Source organism: Hemitrygon akajei, chromosome 22 (genome assembly GCF_048418815.1).
Source record: "Hemitrygon akajei chromosome 22, sHemAka1.3, whole genome shotgun sequence".
In the NCBI taxonomy this organism is placed as follows: domain Eukaryota; kingdom Metazoa; phylum Chordata; class Chondrichthyes; order Myliobatiformes; family Dasyatidae; genus Hemitrygon; species Hemitrygon akajei.
The window spans coordinates 55,057,830-55,082,946 of NC_133145.1; the positions used below are offsets into that span (position 1 = coordinate 55,057,830).

Sequence of the window (25,117 nt, forward strand, 5' to 3'; positions counted from 1 at the left end):
ACAAAAATATTGTGCACACGCTTTCATTTGTGGTCGTGCCAAAAAATGTACAGTCAACACTTGGTTTATCTGCCTGGGAGAGACTGAATTTGGTGAGAAGAGTATTAGTTCTGGACAGTGACACTGTCAGAATACAGTGACTTGATGAAAGAGCAAGAGAGAACAGAATTTGGTTCAGAATAATGTGGCAAAAGTAAAAGAAGTCATAAAGAAAGGTCCCAGACCCATCCCTTTGTTACCAAACTTGCTGATACAGTACAATATGGAACTAAAGTCAAAGAGTGACAAGAATCAGGATCCAATTGAAGAAGTGAAAGCACAAGTGAAGGAATTGAGAAGTTTTATTGAAATGATGAAGTCTCAGCATAAAAAAAGAGATTACACAGTTAATGAATGAATTGCGATTTCTTCTCAAAGACCTCAAGGAAGAACCAACTTCAGAGTTTCTATTAACTGACGCAGACCAGACAAAACATGAAAATAACAACAAAACACAAGAACTGTGTGAACCACTTAGAAGGTCTACTCGAGTTTGTAAACCCCCAAAGAGACTGATAGAGACATGTTAAATTATGCATTTGTTTTGATTAATGTTGCTAATTGTTCTTTTTAAGGAAAGGAAAATGTGATATCACGTGTCACGTGTAAGAATGTGATTGGACAGAGTTTGGAGCATGCGCAGAACTGACAGAATGATCTAGAAACGAATGGTTTAAACGTGGTTGCTGTTTGCTGTTAAATAAAAATTCTAGTTATATTCTTTTAGAATATGGTTTGTTCTTAGTAATCCACAGTACATATAAAGAACACAACACTCTGTGAGTAACTAGTATTGTGTACAGTATTGTGTATTGCTCACCCACTTGTAGAAAAGATATTAATAAGACTGAAAGAACTTATGAAGATATTGCCGGGATTTGAGGACCTGAGTTATAGGGAAAGGTTAGGAAGTTATTCTCTGGAGCGTAGAAGAATGAGGAAAAATTTGATAGAGGGATACAAGATTATGAGGAGTATAGATTGGGTAAATTCTAGCAGGCTTTTCCCTGAGGTTGGGTGACACTACATCAAGAGGTTATCGGTTATGGCGAAATATTTAAGGAGAACCTGAGGGGAACTTACTCACTCAGAGGGTGCAAGAGACTGGAACATTCTGCCAGTGCAAGGGGTGAGTGTGGGTTTGATTGCAACATTTAAGAGAAATTTGGATAGGTGCATGGATGGGAGGGGTATGGTCCAGGTGTAGATCAACAGGACTTGGCAGAATAATAGTTTGGCATGGAGAAGATAGGGCAAAGGGCCTGTTTCTGTGTTGTAGTGTCCTGTGACTCTATGTAAAACAAATGGGATCAAGTGGGTGATAGTTGCCATGGATTTAGTGTTTCTATGCTGCATCCCCATAACTCTGGGGCTCCAAGGAAAGGTTTGTGTTAATCACAGCTCATCAAAGGGACTCTGCTGCCCAGTGACCTCAACTGTCACAGGTAGGATTCTTGTGGTGCCACCAAGCCTGACGACTTGTAAGAAAACTGCAGACAGCCACTAACACCCTGTTTTACTATATTCTGAGCAGAAGCCTGAAGGCACACACTCAGCGATTCAGGAACAGCTTCTTCCCCTCTGCTATCTGATTTCTAAATGGACATTGAACCCATGAACACTACCCCACAACATTTTTCATTTCTAATTTTTGCTCTACTTATTTAACTATATATATACCTGTATACACACACAGATACTTACAGCAATTCACAATTTTTTCCTCTCTATTATCATGTATTGCATTGTACTGCTGTAACAAATTTCCTGACATATGTCGATGATATTAAACCTGATTCTGACTCAAACTAAACAATAATGGTTGATGTGAGGATACAACACTCAACAATTATAAAGAGTAAAGGATTATTTAAAACAACTTTAGAGGTTAAGGTATGGATATGGAATAAAATGTGTGTAAATGCATCAATACAAGCTTGCTGAGTGTTGTGGATGTGCTGTGTTGGTGCCAGAATGCGTAGCAATACACGTGGGCTACACCCAACACACCCTCGGGTGTGTTAGTTATAAATGTAAGTATCCCATTTTAGTGTATGTTTCAAAGTACACACGACAAACAAACATGAATCTAGACCTACAGTTTCAAGGAAGACTACTTGCAGCTGTGAAAATATTCTGACCTCAGAAACTTTCCCAGAATCATATTCAAATTTATAGTTGGAGGCAGCATAATAAATTAGACAAGTAATTAAACTTACGTCCTATCAAATACACTTTCTTTAAAAGTAGACCCAGTGTAATGATCCAGTGAATTTTTTTAATGTTTTATGTCAGCTGACTGCACCAGCCAATATAATCACCTTAAGTCCTATAACTACGTGCTTGCAATCTCTGTAAGATTCTTTTCCTACATTTCTTACTTTGTGATCATTTCTGAATGTAGCTCAACTACCAGTGGCTGTTGGGTGGCAGGGTGGAGATACGTCTCTACCAAAGGAGGTGTAAGGTGCTTCTTCCCTCCGCTTACCTGCAGGTCACCCTTGGGCAAGGTGTAGCACCAGCTTAGCCCTCCCCGATCAGGGTTGCGTGAAGCCATGGGAGCAGCTGGTGGTTATCACCTGGTTATGCGACCACTGATGTGGGGCAGGCAATCTCTGAGGAGAATTGATAATGGATGGGGATCACCCATCTTGTAAAGACGCTGCCCAGAAGAAGGCAATGGCAAACTACTTCTGTAGAAAAATTTGTCAAGAACCATCATCATCATGATGAAACCACGATCGCCTACATCATATGACACAACTCATAATGATGATAAGTGGTTGTGCCTTCAGATGCTACAGTTTCTGGCTCTAAATCTCTGCATTTAACCCTCCAACTTAAAGGCGTTCCTTAAAACGAAGCTCTTTAACCAAGTGCTTGGTTACTTGTATTATTAATTCTGAGTGAGTTTTAGTACAAGGTTATGCATAGGGTAGGGTCAAAAGAGCACAGTTTTCCACCCATCATCTCTAAGTTCATTAACAATATTACTGACACACATAAATATAGAGCTCACTCCATCACGGGCACTAACCTTCCCATCCTCGGACACCTTCAAAAAGTGATGGCTCAGAAAGGCGGCATCCATCATTAAGGACATGCCCTCTTCTCATTGCTACCACCAGGAAGGATCTACAGGAGCCTGAAGACACATTCCACATTTTAGGAACAGATTCTTCCCCTCTGTCATCAGATTTCTGAATTTACAATGGTGGCATCCATTAGTCTCGCGAGAACATGGATCTGTGCCTGGAAAGTCCACTGGAGCTTCCTCTCCAGGGTGCAGGCCTGGGCGAGGTTGTGTGGAAAACCAACAGTTACCCATGCTGCAGGTCTCCCCTCTCCACGCCACCGATGTTGTCCAAGGGAAGGGCAAGGGCCGATACAGCTTGGCACCAGTGTCGTTGCCAGAGCAAGGATGATTGCCTTAGGGACTCCAGCTCCAGATTTGTCCTCAGGGTTTACTCCCGAAGCCTTTCCCATGAGTGGGTATGGCCGCAAGGCAGCGGAGGTTTGAAATCAGAGTGTTCCCTCTCGTAGATGGACTGCCTTCCCAGGCTAATGAGCTCCATCTACCCAAAGCACTGGTTTTAAGGTGCCAGGACCCGCCTTCGCCCCTTCTCCTGTCAGTAGAAACAGTTCCGCCGGGCTTAAAGGCTAAGCCACACAAGAAGGCCAGGAGTTGGACTTGGTTGTCAGAGGCTATTTGAGGTACATGCCGTGAGGAGCATTTTTAGGTAGCGGGAGCTTGTCCTCACTACCACTCCTCAGCTTGACAACCTTGGAATTTACAATGAATCTACCCATGAACCTATATTTTTAATCTTTTTGCATTACTTGATCATATATATTTCTTATTATTTATAGATTTTTAGTATTGCACTGTACTGTTGTCCCAAACAACACATTTCACAACATTTGCCAGTGATATTAAACCTGATTTTTATTCTGATAGCGTCATTGTCATCCCTCTAAAAGTACATGACCATAGCCAATGTCAATTTTCTTCAACAATATTCCTGTGAAGCACTTTACGATGGTTAATTTCACCAAATGTTCTTTACAAATGAACGTTCTTATTTTAGTTAAGATTTTCTTTTTAACTATAAAATAATATTAACACTTCTTTTCCTTTATATTAATTTACACCTGTCTTTTTCTTTTGATCTGCCTTCATTTATCTAATCATTACCAAAGTTACAAGAAAGAAAAAAAACATACAGCATGTTCTTGATCTTTTTGAAAAATGTAGTCACCTCTTTTTAACTCTCATCCTCATTGCTTTGTACAGATTCATCCAACACAGTGGAGCGATGAACAAAAATCTGAATTGAACCGGTTACTATGGCAGCGAAGGCCAGAATCCACCAATAAAAGGCGACTTTTCAGTGAGGGACAGCTGAAAAGGAGCTGTGTCCTACATAAGTGTCCAGTAATCCAGATGTATTCTGAGTGAGGTTTAACACTATATGGGCTCCGTTGAGACAATGCTGTACAGAAATCGTCCGAGTGGTGCGAGATGCCTTCTTCCCTTTGCAACTTTGGTTTTATGGAGTGCCATTGCCAGAGGAGGTAGGGGGAGAGACTGTGGGGTCACTTTGCTTTCATTTGAATCTTCCATTGCTTTGTGAAATTCTATGAAGAGACTGCACGTCATTCCTTGCTGTCGAGGCAGCATTCTATACATGTTACAATGAAAGACGAGACAAAATCAATATTTCATTGCTTTGTGGCAGCACAGAATCGTTGGCTTGTTTGAAATGTAAAAATGTCATGAGTGCAACAGACATTACAAATGTCTGCAAAGTAGATTGCTTAAATCTAAATCCATTTTTTTATTTTCAAAATAGTGGATTAGACACCAATTGGAGTTAGAATATGAACGGAGTCTAACTCATAATCATTGTTTTCAATAACAATTATTAACTGGAAATGTTGTCTTAATTCAATAGGCCTAAAGTTTTAAAATATTATTTCAATTTGTTTTGATTCAAATGCTACAAGATCAGAATCTACAGCTATAAAATAGTGAGAGTGTACATAATGTTTTGAGAAAAGTGACGATCAATTTTCCACTGAGGTTGGGTGAGACTAGAACCAGAGGTTAAAAGTTAAGAATAAGAGGTGAAATATTTAAGGGGAACAACTTCACTCAGATGCTGGTGAGAGTGTGCAATGAGCTGCCAGTGGAAGTGGTGGATGCAGTTTTGATCTCAACATTTAAGATTATTTTGAGATAAGTATATGGATGAGAGGAGTATGGAAGGCTATGGTCCAGGTGTGGATCAATTGGACTAGGCAGAAGAACAGTTCAGCATGGACTAAATGGGCCAAAGAGCCTGCTTCTGAGCTGTAGCGCTCTATGACCACGGCAAAATTATGCTAAGCAAAATTGAGGCTCATGGAATAACAGAGTCATGACCAGCATGGATAGGGAGTTAGACCATAATAAGACCACAAGACATAGGAGCAGAATTAGGCCATTCAGCCTATCGATGTTGGCCTAAAGTAGAAATTACATAGCAGAGCAGTGAATATACAGTAGATAGTAGTGATCTCTGGGGGTCATACTGGAACAATTGTCTTTCCAATATGCCATTGACAGACTTGGATGTGCAAGGCAAAATTCCCCGAAACCAGAAACTGGCCATGCACCCGAAGAACATTGAATATTTGTTATCGTGCAGCACTGATGGGAATTAATCAGTCATTAACCAGTCATTTTCTCAGGGTTTTTGAATTGTCACAACCTTTTCCTTTATTCATTCAGCGATGTGATTATCTCTGGTTTGAACACAGTTCAATTTGAATCTGGAGACAACATAGAGCATACTAGTTAGGGTGTCAGGCTTTCTACCCAATAGGACATTAATGAACCTAATGAATTTTTAAAGCATTCCTATTGTCATAAGACCAGCTTCTTTTGTTAAAATCAGATTTTTAAGAATTTAGTTCCTTGAAATCAAACTTGGTTTGAACGTTGGGGTGTTGTGAATGAATCACAAACACGAGGAAATCTGCAGATGCTGGAAATCCAAAGCAACACACACAAAATGCTGGAGGAACTCAGCGAGTCAGGCAGCATCTATGGGGAAAAAAGTAAACAGTGAACGTTTCGGGCCAAGACCCTTCATCAGGACGAGAAAGGAAGGGGGAAGGAGTCAGTCGAAGAAGTTGGGGGGACGGGGGAAGAAGTACAAGGTGGATACATGGCTGTGGTAGTGGGCTTTTGTGTGATCGACTACTCCACTGCAACGTCTCTTCCAGGGATGCCTACTCAGAAGAAGTTTAAATCTTCCCTTCAACAGGAGTTTAGTGAAACTCTCTTTCACTTCTCCCCCTCTGGGATCTCTGCTGCCCTCCAACTCTTCAACCATGTGGTCACCCAGACCCAGCACCACAGCCACATATCCACCTTGTAATTCTTCCTCTCCGCCCCCCCAACTCCTTTCCCCCTTCCTTTCCAGCCCTGATGAAGGGTTGATTTCGACTGTTTATTCTTTTCTATAGATATTGCTTGACCTGCTCGGTTCTTCCAGCATTCTGTGTGTGTTGCGGGTGGTGGTGTGAATAGTTGTCTCGGGCTACAGGAGCACACTGATAGGCCGAGAAGTGACAGATGGATCTCCATCCAGAAAAGGTCAAATTTGAGGGCAGAGTGCAGGGTTAATGGCAGGATTCTTAGCAGTGTGGAGGAACAGAGGGATCTAGGGGTCCACGTCCACAGATCCCTCAAAGTTGATGGGCTGTTTAAGAAGGCGTATGGCACGTTAGCCTTCATTTTTTGGGATGTGGAAGCTTTAGAGAGGGTGCAGGGGAGATTTTCCAGGATGCTGCCTGGAACAGACGGAATGTCTTATGAGGAAAAGGTGGTGAGCTGGCGCTGGAGCTTTTCTGCTTGGCGTGAAGGAGGATGAGAGGTGACTTGACAGAGTGTATAAGATGATAAGAAGGATAGACAGCGTGGACAGCCAAAGACTTTTTCCCAGGGTGGAAATGACTACTACAACAGAGCATAATTTTATGGTGATTGGAGGAATGTATAGGGGAGGGGTGGGCAGAAGTATTTTTTTCCATGCAGAGAGTGGTGAGTGTGTGGGATGTGCTGCCAGAGAAAGTGGGAGAGGCAGATACATTAGGAACATCTAAGAGACTCTTAGATAGGCACATGGATGAAATAAAAATGGAAGATCATAAGATCATGGAGCAGAATTAGGCCATTTGGCCCATCAAGTTTGCTCCGCCATTTCATCATGGCTGATCCTTTTTTACCCCTCTCAGTCCCAGTCTCCTGCCTTCTCTCTGTATCTCTTCATGCCCTGACTAATCAATAATCTATCAACCTCTGCCTTAAATATACCTAATGATTTGGTCTCCACAGCCTCCTGTGGCAACAACTTCCAGAGATTCAGCACTCCCTGGCTAAAGAAATTCCTCCTCATCTCCGTTCTAAAAGGATGCCCCTCTATTCTGAGGCTGTGCCCTCTGGTCTTAGACTCCCCCAGCATAGAAATGCAAGAGGGAAGGGATAGGTTGATCTTGGAGTAAGTTAAAAGGTCAGCATTTCATCATGGGCCAAAGAGCCTGTACTGCACTATACTGTTCAATGTTTTATGTAAGTCCAGGGAAATACAGGGGAGCCATATGTTTCAGTAACAGTCTTTGCACACCTCAAGGCACAGCATAGCCACACAACAAAATGCTGTGAATGCTGGCAATTTAAGATATAGATTTGAGAGGGATTGCAGGGTTAATGGGGATGGGAGATTCAGAAAAAGTAAAATATTATGTATTAAACACCTCACATATTTACTTCATGATTGTGAAAACAGAGAAAGCGGCAGAGAAGTCCTCCCCAGCACTGAGTGGCATCCACCATCATTCAGACCATGTTCTCTTCTCACTACTTCCATTGGACAGGAGATACAGGAGCCTCAGGTCCCACATCACCAAGCTCAGGAGCAGATACTACCCTTCAGTCATCAAGCTCCCTAACCAGCGTGGATATCTTCACTTATCCTAACTCTGAACTGATTCTATAATCTACAGACTAACTTTCAAGGACCGTACAACCCGTGTTCTCAGTATTTATGTATTATTATTATTTTTGTACAGACTGTTTCCTTTTGCACATTGCTTGCTTATCAGTCTTTGTGTATAGATTCTTTAATTCTATTGTATTTCTTTATTCCAGTGCGAATGTCAGCTCGAAAATGAACCTCAAGTTAGTATCTGGTGACAATTATGTACTTGGATAATGAATTTACTGCGAACTTCGAAATTTATTCAAGTTTATTGCATCTGCACAAATACACCTAGGCACAGGTACAATGGAAACCTTACTTGCAGTGGTATCACAGGAACATATATAAGCAGCATTTACAAAAAAAAAATTAAACAAAAATTATATACAATTTTTACAAGAAAGAATGCAATTCATTCAGCCTTTTGGTTCCATGCTAGCTCCCAGGGGAGCAATACTGATTGTCTAAGACCATAAGACATAAGAACAGAATTAGACCATTTGACCTATTAAATCTGCTCCACCATTCCATCATGGCTGATTTACTATCCCTCACAACTCCACTCTTCTGCCTTCACATAACCTTTGATACCTCTACTAATCAAGAGCCTATCAACTGCCATTTTAAACATATGCCATGACTTGGCTTCCACAGTCATTTGAGGCAATGGATTCCACATTCTCTCCTACATGTTCCCATGAACTCCATTTTTCTTTGCAATTGGCTTATATGGGAGGGTCATTTGCAGCAGATTGTTAGAATTCCGGGTGTGGGGAGAGTCTTTCCAGGACTCAGGATTGCTCTTGGGCCTGTCCAACGCAAATCCAGTTCAAATCCACAAAATGTAAACTAGAATGGATATACCGTAATTACTGCCACTGAATAAAATTATTATCCTTCCTTACTTTTCACAAAAAACACCAATTTTAATAAAGATTATTCAAGAAAATCATGAATCAGTTTGGAGTTTCCTCTCAAAACAAAGGTTTTTTAAAAAATGTTTTAGGACATGAGTGTCACAGGAAGAGCGACTTTTCTTATCCATTGCCAACTGCCTGTCTAAAGGCAATTAATTCTTGAACATCTTAATGAAAGTACTCACAAAGTGCTATTAGACAGGGAGTTCCTGGAATTAGGCTCAGCAGTGATGAAGGAACAAGATATATTTCCATGCCAGAATGATTAAAGAGGTTGTAGCACCACTGAGTATGAAACAACCAACCTTGTCCATGTCAACCATCAACACCCATCTACACTTGTCCCACTTTATCCCTTACACCCTTATCAACTCCTGTCCTACCCTACTGATCATCTTGCCACCTACATGGGGGAGTGTGTCAATTTATAGCAGATAGTTAATTTACCATCCATCGTATCTTTGGCATTTGGGAAGAATTCAAATCACCTGTGAAAGATCCAGAGGAAGGACGTGTAAAACTCCACACAGGTGTGTGACTTGACAGGAGAACCTGCAGTTGCTGGTGCTCCCATATACTGGAAGCCTTCCTTTTTCCTGCTGGTAGAGATCAAGAGTTTGAGAACTATTTTTTCAAGGTTCAAATTAAATTTATTATCCAAGTACATATATGTCACCATATACAACCCTGAGATTTGTTTTCTTGCAGATACACACAGTAAATCCAGGAAACACAGTGAAAGACCGTACCCAATGGGACTGACAAACACCAATGCGCAAAAGACAACAAACTATGCAAATACAAAAGAGGAAAAATAATGTAAAAAATAAATAAACAATGAATATTGAGAACATGAGATGAAGAATCTTTGAAGGCGAGACCGTAGGTTGTGGGAACAGTTCAGGGATGGGGTGAGTGAAGTTGGGTGTAGTCACCCCCTCTGGTTCAAGAGCCTGATGGTTGAGGGGTAATAACTGTTCCTGAACCTGGTGGCGTGAGTCCTGAGCTCCTGTGCTTTTGAAGTAGCCTAGGCAACTGCATTTGTGGATTGCATCAGGGCAACTGGTAATGGGGCTGGACAGGGTCTCAATCAAATGGATTTCTTTCTACTTAGTGGGAGGAAGCATAAAGTAGCAGTGGAAAGGTGCTTTTCTGATTGGAAGCCTGTTACCAGTAATGTATCCCAGAGAGTGTTGCTGTGATTCTTGTTCTTTCTGATATGCATTAACAACTTGACTTTGAATGCAGGAGGTATGATTAGTAAGTTAGCAAGGATGCTAAAATTGGTGGTGTCCTGGATAGCAAGGAACATTGTTTAAGGCTACAAGACATAGATCAGATGGACAGTTGGGCAAAGCATTGACAAGTGGAAATTAGACCAGATGACCATAAGACATAGGAGCAGAATTAGGCCATTCAGTCCATTGAGTCTTCGCTGTCATTCGATCATGGTTGATTTATTATCCCTCTCAACCCCATTCTCCTGCCTTTTCCCAAAACTTTTAATGCTGTTACTAAACAAGAAGCTATCAATCTCCGCTTTAAGTATACCCAATGACCTGGCTTCCACAGCATGTCAGTGAAGGATGATGGATTGTGAATGGAAATGAATAATGTTCAATCGTCAGTGACGTCCCCACTTTTGACCTTACCATGGAAGGTCACTAATGAAGCAATGGAAAATGGTTACGCCTTGGGCAAGTGTTACAGGAGCCTTAGGTCTCACAACATCATGTTCAGGAACAGTTAATACCCTACAACCATCAGGGTCCTGAAGCAGCACGGGTAACTTCACTCTGAACTAATTCTAGAACCTATGGAGTAACTTTTAGGGACTTTTTACAACTCATCTTCTCAGTATTTTGTTTATTTGCACCGTTTGTCACCTTTTGCACATTGGTTGTTTGTGAAACTTTACCTATTTCTGCATAGAGTTTTTTTTTGCTGGGTGCAAAAATAGGTTGTGATCCAAGAGCTTAGCTCTGCCTGGTGTACGGTGTTTTGGCCGTGTAGTATGAATGTGGTTCTGCGCTGTGGCTTTTGCAAGCTGGAATCTGTTTCTGAAGAACCCTGCGAAAACCGATGCTGTTTTACTGAAGTTCCCATGGTTGTGACTGTGGATTTCAGCTGTAGTAGTTCTAAACGGGAATATCGATGGTTCCCATCGGAGCTGCACACAAAGAATCTCCACTTTCCAGCGCCATCTTGGGGGTAGTTATACCTGGTGTTGTAAGCCATTCTGCACTCCTTATTAGAGCAGGAGTGAACCCCTGACCATGGGATGAAGGTTGCTCCAGTTGTCTGCTTGTGGGCATTTCCATTGTCACTGATGGTCACCAGTGCCTCAGGTATAGCCAGCTTTTAGCTGCCAGAGTCAGAAGTATTTATTGCATGAGCCTTGAAACATGCAGTGAGATGTGTCATTTGCCTTAACGACCAACACACCTGATGGTGTGCTGGGGGCAGCCCACAAGGGTCACCACACATTCTGGCATCCACATAGCAAGCCCACCATGTCCAGCAGACCAACACAACAAGCAACAAGTCAACAGCAAAACAAACCCCATTCCAACACTCCCATCCACCCACATACACGGAGAGTCCTCCAACCTCAGGGCAGGCCTCCAGCCTCCAGCATCGGGTTTCGACCTTTGGACTTCCAGTCAATCTGTGAGCTCCAGTTTTTGTTATCGAGCCCTGGAGCAGCCGATGACACGACCAGAACTCCCAGCTCGAACTCCAGACACACTGACTGACCACCCCTTATGCCTCCTCCTGCCGCCTGCTCACATGGACATCCGATCCCAGGGACCTAGGACGGCCTCACATTCACACACGTGCTTATCACTGGCCTCGGAACACAAAGCCAAGTCCTAACTTCTAACACCCCCACATCACTGTCCCTAAACACTAACCTGGCCCCTAAGTTCTCTCTCTAATCCCAAAACAACTGAGACCGAATCATGACCTCGATGGAGACCGCAGCTCAGATTCAATTACGGTAAGTTTCTGATCCAGATTCCGTTTCAGATTTATTTATCACATGTACTTGTGGTGAAATCGGTCACTTGCATTAACAACCAACACATCCAAGGACTGCTTGGGGCAGCCCGCAAGTGTCAACACACATTCCAGCACCAACGTAGCCCGCCCACAATATTCAGCAGAACAACACAAGCAACAACAACGATAGAACGAAACAAGACAACAACAGCAAAACAAGCCCCTTTCCCACCCTGCCCCTCTCTCTCACACACAGACAGGCTTTCAAACCCAGGACAGGCCACTTCTGGCCCTCTGGTTCTTGGTCAGACTGGACCTTCAGACCTCTACCTCTGAACTTGCTGACTTTTGGTTTTTAAACTTTTTTGTAATGTACTGTACTGCTGCTGCAAAATGACAAATTTCATGGCAAGTGTCAGTGATATAAAACCTGATTCTGATTCCGAACCACTAAGTGGTGATTGGCAAAGACGTGAGAAGCCGATCACTTGAAAGTCAGCTCTCCAAGCCCGTCTAAAGTTGAATAGATTTGTTGTTTCTTCTCTTGCAGTTGAAGTATTTATTTTGAAAAGTGTACAAAAGAAATCCCAAAAGGCATGTTGTTTTATGTAAATGAAACTTCTCCGCTAAATGTGGGCTGATGTATAATCAGTTTCCAATGCTAATGAGCTTGAATCCATTCAAGTCTATAGTGTGTGTCTTTTAGATATTCAAATGAGTTCACATTTTTTGCTACAACATCACTGTGACAGAGCCAGTAGAAATGATGGTCAGGCTCACTAAAGTAATCCAAAAGCTACTGGTAGAGCCAAAATATTAACTATTCAAATTTCAATGTGCTCAGACATGTACACTTTTAACAATTTCCTTGATCTATATATTAATGGAATCTAATCTAGTGATTTCTGAATCCATCTTATTCAACTACTGTCTGAACATTCCATTGTTAATTTGCCCTCCAGTGAGTGTCAACTAAAAAGTAGTGGTAATGACCTAGTCAAACACAGTTAAAGCCCTCTTAACCATTGAACACATCGACATGCATGAACACTCCTGCATGAAAGCTGCATCCATCATCAGGGTCTCCCATCACCCAGGACATGCTCTCTTCTCACTGCTACCATCAGGAAAAAGGTAGTTGAGCCTCAGGACTCACACCACCAGGTTCAGGAACAGTTACTACCCCTCAACCATCAGGCACTTGAACCAAAGGGGATAACTTCACTTGCCCCATCATTGATGTGTTCCCACAACCAATGGACTCACTTTCAAGGACTCTTCACTTTGTGTTCTTGATATTTATTGCTTATTTATTTATTATTATTATTCCTTCATTTTGTATTTTTACAGTTGTCTTCCACACACTGGTTGAACACCCAAGTTGGTGGGCTCTTCCGTTGATTCTGTTATGGTTATTATTCTGTAGATTTATTGAGTGTTTGCACAAGGTCGTATATGGTGACATATATGTACTTTGATGATAAAATTTGCTTTGAACTTTAGAAGGTACATATTAGCAAAGGACACCAAGATGTTCTAACAACATTGTCTGGACAATGAGCCAATAGGAGCATTTCGAGAGTGAGCAGACAGAGAAAATCATTTAGAAGTTGTGAAATACGGAGCAGGAGGACTTGCCTGGCAGGTAGGTCAGGCTGGATGCGTCCTCCACTCCCAGAGATGGAGAAGTAAACCAAAGCGAGGGAGGATAAAAGAATATGCTGAGCCAATATCACAGGTGGATGACTGATACAGAGAAATAGCAGCAACATTGTGGGCCGAATGGCTGTGCCATTCTATGCCCTAAATCAAGATACCAGAAGTTGTAGAGTTCATTGCAGAGTCCAGAAGGCTACAGCATGTTCATATAGAAGATGAGATGTTGTATTTCAAGCCCATGTTCAACCTCACTGTAGCACTGTAACAGCAAGTGATTTTCACACACACAAAATACTGGAGAAACTCAGCAGGTCAGGCAGCATCCATGGAAATAAATAAACAGTCAACATTTCAGGGCAAGACTCTCCTTCAGGCAGTGAAAAGGAATGAATTTCTTTCTTTCAGTTTGATTTGACCTTGAATCAACTGAGGTACAAAAAGTCAATAAAGTATTGTATGAATTAATGATTTAATGGGCTTATGGTCCTGTGGGACCCACTGTTCACTCTGACTAAACTGCTGATGTGTATCAGCAACAGACACTCACAAAGTCAAGGGTTATACAGTCAGTGGCCTCTTCATTAGGTACATCTGCTCGATAATGCAAATATCTAATCAGCCAATCATGTGACAGCAACACAATACATAATAGCATGCAGGCATGGTCAAGAGGTTCAGTTGTTGTACAGACATCAGAATGGAAAAGAAATATGATCTAAGTGACTTTGACCCTGGATAGGGCAGCACAACCAACTGCTGATCTCCTGGGATTTTCATGCACGACAGCCTCTAGAGTTTACAGAGAAAACTAAAAGAAACATCCAGTGAACAGCAGTTCTGTGGAAAAAAAGTGCCTTGTTAATGAGAGAGATCAGAGGGGAATGGCCAGATGGGTTCAAGCTGACAGTAACTCAAATAATCATTCCGGTGTGCAGAAGAGCGTCTCTGAGCGCACAACACGTTGAACCTTGAGATGGATGGGCTACTGCAGCAAAAGACCATGAACATGCAGGAGGTGCTTAATAAAGTGGCCACTGAGGGCATTTTATGACACTGTGTCTGTTGAAACCTGCAGATTTGCATTTGGTCTCATGCAGAATGTTATATTACATGTCAACATTATTGTCAGTCTTGTTCACAAGGGATAGGAGAATTCCCATGGAAAACAAGCAAACAATGAAACCTTAAAGGCCATTGACAATGACTCTTCCACTAAAATAACAACATCTAAGTCATTAATATTGTGTGCAGTTCTGGTCACCGACCTATAGGGAAGGTAACAATAAGATTGAAAGAGTGCAGAGAAAATTCACAAGCATATTGCCGGGACTTGAGTTATAGGGAAAGATTGTATAAGTTAGGATCTTATTCCCTGGATTGTGGGAGAATGAGAGGAGATTTGACAGAGGTATACAGAATTATGAGGGGTATAGAAAGGGTAAATGCAAGCAGGCTTTTGCCACTGAACTTGGGTGAGACTACATCTAGAGGTCATGGATTAAGGGTGAAAGGTGAAATGTTTAAGGGGAACATGAGAGGGAACTTCTTCACTCCGGGAGTGCTGTGAGTGTGGAATGAGTTGCGATTGGGAGTGGTGGATGCAGGTTCGTAGTGGTAGTTAATAATGGTATTCCGGTCCCGGTCCCACATGGAAGGAGTTCACATACTGTACAAGGAGAGTTATCAGTGAAGTTGAGCAGAAGATCCTGCGTGTTGCCATGCTGGTGTGCTCTGAACCTGCCCCCCCCCCCCCCATATTGAACACAACAGATTTGATTTCAACAGCCAAGAAAAACTTACGTACATGGATGAAAGGGGTATGGAGGACAACGGGCCAGGTGAAGGTAAATGGGAATAGGCAGAATAGTTTGGCATGGAATAGATGGGCAAACGGCCTGTTTCTGTGCTACGGTGTACTACGACTTGTAGTGTTTCAGTTTGTGATATGCCTCCTCCAGCCACACACCCAGCGCCTCTCTGGACCCCATGTCCAGCCACACACCCAGCGCCTCTCTGGACCCCATGTCCAGCCACACTCACTGACCAACCTTGCACACAAGTTCCTGCCTTTTTGATACCCTGAAACAAATTCAAAGATTCGCTCGGGGCTAAATTTGCGGATGTGCAGATAATAAGCCAGTGAATAATGAGGGCAGCGTGTACAAGAACTTTGACTGTAGGCAATTGATTTTTCAGGGGAACTTGTTACAAAGTAGATGTGTTTAGTGGAAAATAAATGATTGATTGGGTGTGGAGGTCAGGTCAATATAAAAGGACAAGTAGCAGAGAAAAAGAGTTATCGAGTTGAACTGTATGAAAATGGGCCACTCAGCCCATCGAGTCCATGCTTGCATTCTTGCCCCATTTATACTAATCCCATCTACCTACGTTAGGTCTGAAATGCTCAGCAGGTCAGGCAGCACTGATAGAGAGTGAAACTGAGTTGTCTTAGGTTAATGATCTTTTATCAGACCATTTGTTGTTACTTTCTCCATACATCATACCTGATCTAATAAGTATTTGCAACAAATTCTGTTTTATAAAAAGATTATCATACATTTTTTGTTGTTACATGACAGCAGTGCCTTTGTTTTGAAGGAATACCTTTGCTCTGAAATGTCCTGAAAAGGCTGCAGGAGACACTTGGTGAGAGTGCCAAGGCAGCATAGCGGCTGAACACTATTACAGCTTGGGGCTTTCTGGAATTCGGAATTTAATTCCAATGCTGTTCTGTTGGGAGTCTCTGTACATCCTCCCTGTGGAATGCACGGGTTTTCTCCGGGTTCTGCAGTTTCCTCCCACAATCCAAAGGCGTACCGGATAGATTAATTGGTCATTCTAAATTGTCCCGTGATTAGGTTGGGATTTATTGGGGGTTGCTGGGCACTATGACTCTAAGAGCTGGAAGGGCCCACTCCACACTGTATTGTTATATAATATAAAATAAAAATAAAGTCTTCCTGCTACATTTTCTTTTGTAGTGTTCTGTGCTCTTAATTCATATGTTTATTCTGCTTCAGACCTCATGATAGACAGTTCAAACATTACCTTCAATGACAAGTGGAAAGAACGATATAAAAAATCTAATGACGTCTTCATTAACTGTGTGACGCTCCAAATAAATCGAAACACAAGGCAACACACGCAAAATGCTGGAGGAACTCAGCAGGTCAGGCAGCATCTATGGAAGGGAATAAACAGTTAATGTTTCAGGCCAAGACCCTTCTTCAGGACTGAGAAGGAAGGGGGATAATAAAAGGGTTGGGAGGGTGGAGAGGAAAGAAGCTAGCTGGAACATGATTGGTGAAGTTAGGTGAGTGGGAAACGTCAAGGTGTGGAGAAGAAGGAATCTGATAGGAGAGGAGACAAGACAAGAAGAGAAAGGGAAGGAGGAGGGGACCCAGGGCGAAGTAATAAACAGGTGAGAAGAAGTAAAAGGTCAGAGTAGGGAATAATGGCAGTGGGTTGGGGGGGGCGGTTAATAATTTGTTTATCAGAAGGAGAAATCAATACTCATGCAATCACATTGGAGAGTATCCAGACAGAATATAAAGTGTTGCTTCTCCACCCTGAGAGTGGCCTCATTGTGACACAACAGGAAGCCACAGACCAACACCTCAGAACAGAAACAGAAACTCAATGAAAATGTTTGGCCACCGGGAAGTTCCACTTGTGGCAGATGGTGCAGAGCTGCTCATTAAAGCAGTCCCCCCACTCTCAACATAGAAGAGGCTGTATCAGGAGCACCAGACACAATAGATGACCCCAGTAGATTCACAGGTGCAGTGTTGCCTCAGCTGGAAGGGCTGTTTGGAGCCCTGAAGGGAAGTGACAGGAGGTGTATAGGCAGGTGTGGCACTCAGGCCACTATCTAAACAAAGAACAAATGTTCAGTATGAGCCTGTTCATGGTTTGGTTCTCTCTTTATTCAAGAACTCTATGTCATAACATTTGAGATCAAATCAATTTTGAAGAACCTGTTAAACTTTTTTTTAAATGATTGACTTTTCTTTTGTTGTCTTTTTCCGCACAGCCCAGAAAATAGATCTAAACAATGAAAATGCCATTGCAACAATCAACCATTCTTCAATCCTTATTGATCACCTTCAGGGCCTCCTGCACAATTCCAACTCGAGTGATATCACACTGAAGGTCTACACAGGGAATTCGGATGAAGTCAAAGTGTTTCACACTCACCACCTTCTCCTTGTCCTTCAGAGTGATGTCTTTGAGGATCTCTTGCTGAATCGAAGTGTTACCACACTCATTCTACATGAAACATCTGAATGTGCTGTCCTTTTTGAGAACTTACTCAGGTAAATAGGTAATAACCTTGTGTAGGAAGTTATAAGGTACAACCTCCTGTACTTACTAACGTGGACACTGAGTGTATGCTTGTGGCCTTCTGCTACTGTAGCCCATCCACTTCAAGGTTTGACATGTTGTATGTTCAAAGATGCTTTTCTGCACACCACTGTTGTAACCTTTGGTTATTTGAGTTACTGTCACCTTCCTGCTAGTCTGGCCACTCAACTCTGACCGTTCTCATTAACGGCATTTTTGCCCACAGAACTGCTGCTCACTGTGTTTTTCTGCACCATTCTCTGCAAACTCTAGAGACTGTTGTGCGTGAAAATCCCAGGAGATCAGCATTTTCTGAGATACTCAAGCCACCCTGTCTGGCACCAACAATCATTCCACTGAGTCAAAGCCGCTGAGATCACATTTCTCCCCCATACTGATGTTTGGCCTGAACAATAACTGGACAACTTGACCATCTTTGCATGCTCTTACGCACCGAGTTGCTGCCATGATTGGCTGATTAGTTATTTACATTAACGACCAGATATACCTAATAAAGTGGCATAACTATAATGAACAAATCTTTTGAGGCAACCGGTGGATTTAGAACATAGAACAGTACAGCACAGTACAAGCCCTTCGGCCCATGATGTTGTGCCAACCCTTTAACATAGTCCAAGATCAATCCAGCCCTTCCGTCCCACATAGCCCTCCACTTCTTCTTTCATCCATGTGCCTATCTAAGAGTCCCTTAAATATCCCTAATCTAGATAGATAGATAGATAGATAGATAGATAGATAGATAGATAGATAGATACTTTATTCATCCCCATGGGGAAATTCAACTTTTCAATCTATCTGCCTCTCCCACCACCCCTGGCAGCACATTCCATGGACCTGTGTAAATTTAAGAAAAACCTCTGACATCCCTCCTATACTTCAAATTTCTTAAAGTTATTCCTCCCTGTATAGGCCATTTCTGCCCTGGGTAAAGGTCTCTGGCTGTCCACTCAACATATGCTGCTGATGATCTTATATATATAGTCACTTCTCATCCTCCTTTTCTCCCTAGCTCCCTCAACCTATCCTGATAAGACATGCTTTCTAATCTAGGCACATTCTGATAAAATCTCCTCTGCATCCCCTCTAAAGCTTCTACATCCTTCCTATAAGGAGGTGACCAGAACTGAACACAATACCGAGTGTGGAATTAAACTGAGAAACAAGTTGAAAGGTATAGGCTTAAAAATTCAGCGGTGTGTCTTCAACGTTCAGTTGCTTGCTAGCCAGCACACACATCCCTAAACCTACACTTGCCACTATGTTACAGAAGGAAGAGGAAGAAAGACACAGATACTGGAATTTTGAAATAAAAACAGAAAAATGCTTGAAATTCTCTGTAGGTCAGTCAGGCAATATCGGTGGATAAACAAACAATCCAAAGCCTGATGGATTTTCATTAAGCTGTCTCTTTAGAAATCTATCAAACTGATTTTTGCCCCCATCTGTTTCTTACCAATGCTCTCTGACTTGCTCCATGCTTCTAAAAATTCCTGTTTTATGTTTGGAAAGGACCTTATTGGAATTTATTATTATTGGTTCAGAGGCTTAAGATCTTTTGATGAGAGAGAGCCTGCATAGATTTGTAAGGGGGTGTGTGTTTAGATCATAGTTGATGAACCAAACTGAATGTATTTTAAATATACTGTACAGATGTAAGAATAGGACACTGGCTGTGGTTATACTTTCAGTTGATTAGGTCTACCCTGTAAAAGACTGCCAGCTGGTATTGAATGCTACGGTATTGAATATTGGGTGGCAGAGTGGAGATACGTCTCTACCACAGAAGGTGTAAGGCTCTCCTTCTCTCCGCTAGCCTGCAGGTCACTCTTGGGCAAGGTGTAGCACCTGTTAGCACCCCCCTCACCCAATCAGGGTCATGAGAAGCCAGGGGAGCAGGTCGTGGGTGGTCATATGTGGAGCTGGTACATATCACAAGTCCTGACCACTGTGGTGGTCACCACTGACACCAGGCAGACAATCTCTGAACAGTATTGATAATGGCTGGGGTCACCCGTCTTGTAAAGACATTGCCCAGAAGGCGGCAATGGAAAACCCCTTCTGTAGAAAAATTTGCTTAGAACAATCATGGTCAATACCATGATCACCCATGTCATACGACACAGCACATAATGATGGTGATGGTGATTTAAGGCAAATTGTTAAGAAACTGAGAGGAAGGGGAGAATACCAGTGGGCAGCATGGCGGCTCAGTGGGTAGTCATACTACCTCACCGTTGTAGCAGCCTAGGTTCAATCCCGACCTCCACTGTTGCCTATATGGAGTCGGAACCTGCCACCAGTAGTAGGTGGGTTTCCTTCTGCTGCTCCCGTTTCCTGCCATTTCCTAGCGACATGTTGGCTAACTGGACATCATTAGTTCTTCCCAGGGAAGGAGGGTAATAGTAGACTTAGGGCGACGTTATTAGGTGCATAAAGAATAGATTATAGGGAACTAAATGGGGCAGAGGGGATTACCAGCCTGGACTCATTAGGACAAATGGTCTTATGCTGTAAGGAAAATAACTATTTATTGTATTTTGATATAATGATACAATAATGGCAGAAGATTGAAGAGAATCTCATTACAACTTTCAGAACATTGAAAGGCCTCAATCAGGGTTCATGCACCCCTCAGTTAATGGCGTGGATCCTTGACATAAACGGGTTGGGAGCCCCTGGCCTAGATAGGGCAGACATGTAGGGGGTGTTTCTAATAATGAAAGAGTCCAGGTCGAGAGGGCACAGCCTCGCAATACAGAGATGAGGAGGAGTTTCTTCAGCCAGAGGGTGGTGAATCTGTGGAATTCATTGCCACAGATGGCTGTACAGGCCAAGTCATTGGGTATATTTAAAGTAGAGTTTGGTACATCCTTGATTAGTAAGGGTGCCAAAAGACAGAAGAATGGGGTTGAGAGGGAAAATAAATCAGCCATGATCAGAATGGTGGAGGAGACTCTGTGGGCTGAATGAGCCAATTCTTCTCCTGGATCTTAGAGTCTTAACACCAGTCCAGGCAGCATTGTAACCACTATGGCTGGAATCATTAAATTTCATAAGGAAATATTCACACAAATGAAGAGGCTCCGTTGTAGAATTTTGGTATGGACAAATTGGACCTGAAAAGAAAGAACACTTGCTTGGGAACTAAATGGTACAACCAAGCTAATTTCAGTCAAGGTCAAATATAAATGACGATAAGGATGTTCCAGACATAACACGATTCACAGGCTTGCTACTTGGGATGTATTATGTATCCAGCACGCTAATGCCCGGAGATAACTGGATGTAGCACACACAAAATGCCAGAGGAATTCATAAAATCTGGCAGCATCTATGGAAATGAAGAAACAGTCGACACCTTAGGCCGAGACCCTTCATCAGCACTGGAAAGGAAGGAGTAAGAAGCCAGAATAAGAAGTTGGGGGGAGGGGGAGGAGTACAAGCTGGAAGGTGATCGGTGGGTCTGGGTCTGGGTCAATTCTAGACCTTGGGAGAAAGGGAAGGAGGAGGGCCACCAGAGGGAGGTGGTAGGCATGTGAGGAGAAGAGGAAGAATAAAAGGGCAGCCAGAATGGGGAGTGGAAAAAAAAGGGAGAAAGAACAGAGTGGGGGAGAAATTACTGGAAGTTAGAGCAATCATGCTGTCAGATTGGAGGCTACCCAGATGGAATATGAGGTGTTACTCCTCCACCCTGATAACTGGATGTGCGCACTGCTATCAAGGAAACAGTGTGTGTTCTCCAAGTATATTCATCGAGTTTTAATTGTGAAAGTACCTTTGAGTATATAGATCAACTAATAGATGTTTAACAGGAGACTCCTTCTTTGTTTTCACAGGTACTTGTACAGCGGTGAAATCACAATCCTTTTGAATCAAGTTGTCCCACTGCATAAACTAGCCACCAAGTACCACATTACAGCCTTGCAGCATGGTATTCTTGAATACATGAGCCAACACCTTGCCAGTGCCTTGCCCCGAGGCCATGTGGTCAGTTGGTATCATTACTCACTCAAAATAGGTAATGAAGACCTACAGGAGAGGTGCAAGCGGTTTCTGGCTTGGAACATGTCCAGCATCATTCACAGCCAAGAGTGGCAAACCATCAGTGACGATCTGATGGTCGCCCTGCTTCAACGCTCCGACCTGGTTGTGGAAAGCGAACTGGAGATTTATTATGCAGTTGAGGAGTGGATAAAGAAGAACCACCCCGACATCACAGTAACAGAGACCGTCCTCAAGTCAATTCGTTACGCCATGATCAGCCCGCAGCACTTGTTCCACATTCAGAAGGAATCACCCATTATGAATGAGTTTTACAGTTTAGTCCACAACTTACTTTTCCTCACTTTCCAGTTTCATTCCACCACACCTCTTGTGTTTGCCAAATATTTTGATGTCAACTGTAGCCTCTTTATACCAAGGAATTATCTGTCTAGTTCCTGGGGTTCCCCATGGGTGATCAATAACCCTGCCCGAGATGATCGTAGCACCAGCTTCCAAACCCAGCTGACACCCAGTAGCTCTGACAGTGGCAGGAAAGTGACCTGGAATGCCCTCTTCTCACCGAGGTGGCTGCCGATCAGCTTCAGGCCCTCATATTCATCGCCAGCGAATGGAGCGGTACAGGCTTACAGCCCTGAAGATGGGAGGCCGCGGATCGTAATCAACCCAGCTACTAACAGCGTCAACTTCGCAGGAGTCAGCTTCCAGAAGACTATCTTGGTGAGGGTGAAGCAAGAAGGGAGGTCCTATGTGAAGCATGTGTATAACTTTCACCAAAGCACTGAAGAAACTGGTGACTTCCTTGTCCGGGCCGATCTCCAAAAACGCTCCTCAGAATACTTGATTGACAATTCCCTTCACCTCCACATCATCATTAAACCCATTTACCAGGCGCTGATTAAAGCAATAAAGTGATTTCGTTCAGAGGATGACGTTCATCCAAAAACAGTCTCAGTAAATAAAGTCCAGTACATGCAGAAAATAGGAAACCCTTATTGCTTAATATACAGTGCCTATAAAAAGTATTCAACCCCTCCCCCCCCCACCCCCCCAGAAGTTTTCACCTTTTGCAGGAATTACAGCTCAATTCTGTGGATCGGTCTCTGTCAGCTTTGCACATCTGGACAATGCAATTTTTCTCCTTTCGTCTTTACAAAGCTGGTCAAGCTCTGTCTGATTGCATGGGAATCATGAGTAAACAGCCCTTTTCAAGCCCAGCCACAAATTCTCACTTAGCCTCTCCAGGACATTAACTTTGTTGTTTTTAAGCCATTCCTGTGTGGCTTTGGCTTTATGCTTGGGGTCATTGTCTTGCTGGAAAACAAATCTTCTCCCAATTCGCTGTTCCCTTGCAGACTGCATCAGGTTTTCGTCCAGGATTTCCCTGTAATTTGCTGCATTTTACCCTCTACCTTCACGAGCCTTCCAGAGCCTGCTGCAGTTAAGCAACCCGAAAGCATGATGCAGCCGCCACCATGCTTTATGGTAGGGTGTTTTTTGATGATGTATGGTGTTTGGCTTACGCTAAATATGGCATTGAGTCTGATGGCCAAAATGCTCAATTTTGGTTTCTACAGACCATAGAACCTTCTTCTAGTTGATGTCAGAGTTCCCCATATGCCTCCTGGAAAACTCTAGCCAAGAGTTCATGTGAGCTTTTTTCAACAGTGGCTTTCGCTTTGCCACTCTCCCACAAAGCTGCGACTGGTGAAGCACCCAAGCAACAGTTGTATGTGCAGTCTCTCCCATCTCAGCCATTGAAGCTTATAACTCCTCCAGAGTTGACATAGGTCTCTTGGTGGCGGCCTCCCTCACTAGTCCCCTTCTTGCATGGTCATTCATTTTTTGAGGATGACCTGCTCTAGGCAGATTTACAGTTTTGCCATATTCTTTCCATTTCTTGATGATTGACTTAACTGAAATCCAAGAGATATTCAGTGACTTGAAAATTTTCTTGTATCCATCTCCTGACTTGTGCTTTTTAATAACCTTTTCACAGAGTTGCTTGGAGTGTCTTTTATCTTCATGGTGTAGATTTTGCCAGGATACTGATTCACCAGCAGTCAGACCTTCCAGATACAGGTGTATTTTTACTATAATCAATTGAAACATCTTGATTGAACACAGGTCTCCAAAAACAGATCTCCATTTAACTAATTACGTGACTTCTAAAACCAATTGGCTGCACCAGTGATGATTTGATGTGTCATATTAAAGGTGGTGAATATTTACGCAATCAATTATTTTGTGTTTTATATTTTAATTTGTAATTAATTTAGATCACACTGTAGAGATGTTTTCATATTGACCTGAAAGAGTCTTTTCAGTGTCAAAAAAATTAAATCAGCTGTGATTCAATGTTGTAAAACGATAAAGCATGAAAACTTCTGAAGGGTTGAATACCTTTTATAGGCACTTTATACACTTTAGTATAAAGGACTCTGTCCCTCTTCGACGGTTGACTTTCCAAATATCCATAATTGATTGTACATTTTTAGTATTGATGTACAATCTCATCTACCTGTGCCCTACAACAAGCCTATTAGTAACTGAATCGCTAATACATAGATGGCTGCAGGTAGGTGAGAGTGAATGCATGAGCAAAATATTGAAGCATTGATATACCCCTGTGAAATGCAAATTGAAGATTTTATAATCCATTCCATTTATTAATAAGGTAATAAAAATCGAGGTCAATTGTGACCTTGTCTATTTGGTGTCTATTGGGTGACTATTTTCCTCCTCTTTCAAGGATCATATCATTGCCCAGGGCAAAAACACAAGAGATTCCAGAATAACACACACAAAACGCTGGAGGGACTCAGCAGGTCAGGCAGCTTCAATGGAAAGGAACAAACAGTCAATGTTTCAGCCTGAGTTCCTTGATGGTGCCATAGTGGTTAGCACGATGCTTTACAGTTCAGGCGACCTGGATTTGATTCCCGCCGCTGCCTGTAAGGAGTTTGTATGTCCTCCCCATGATCGCGTGTGTTTCCTCTGGGTGCTCTGGTTTCCTCCCACAGTCCAAAGATGTACTGATTGTTAGATTAATTGGTCATTGTAAATTGTCCTGTGATTAGGTTAGGATTAAATCAGGAGATTGCT

General features: G+C 42.6%; 1 protein-coding gene across 1 annotated transcript; it reads left to right on the forward strand.

The window, feature by feature from the left end:
• The first annotated feature begins 4,419 nt into the window (after nucleotides 1-4,419).
• LOC140714746 (BTB/POZ domain-containing protein 17-like) lies at nucleotides 4,420-24,715 on the forward strand. Its single transcript, XM_073026277.1, has 3 exons — nucleotides 4,420-4,614; nucleotides 17,679-17,961; nucleotides 21,847-24,715. Exons 1-3 carry the CDS (start codon nucleotides 4,512-4,514, stop codon nucleotides 22,925-22,927), a joined length of 1,467 nt encoding a protein of 488 aa, XP_072882378.1. The 5' UTR covers nucleotides 4,420-4,511; the 3' UTR covers nucleotides 22,928-24,715.
• The last annotated feature ends 402 nt before the right edge of the window (nucleotides 24,716-25,117 follow it).

What these genes read in the sequence shown, in the direction of transcription:
- LOC140714746 (XM_073026277.1), top strand. Translation starts at nt 4,512, where the DNA reads ATGGGCTCCGTTGAGACAATGCTGTACAGAAATCGTCCGAGTGGTGCG. An exon ending in GAGTGCCATTGCCAGAGGAG is followed by an intron (nt 4,615 to 17,678) that starts GTAGGGGGAGAG and finishes TTTTCCGCACAG; the next exon opens with CCCAGAAAATAGATCTAAAC. An exon ending in CTTTTTGAGAACTTACTCAG is followed by an intron (nt 17,962 to 21,846) that starts GTAAATAGGTAA and finishes TTGTTTTCACAG; the next exon opens with GTACTTGTACAGCGGTGAAA.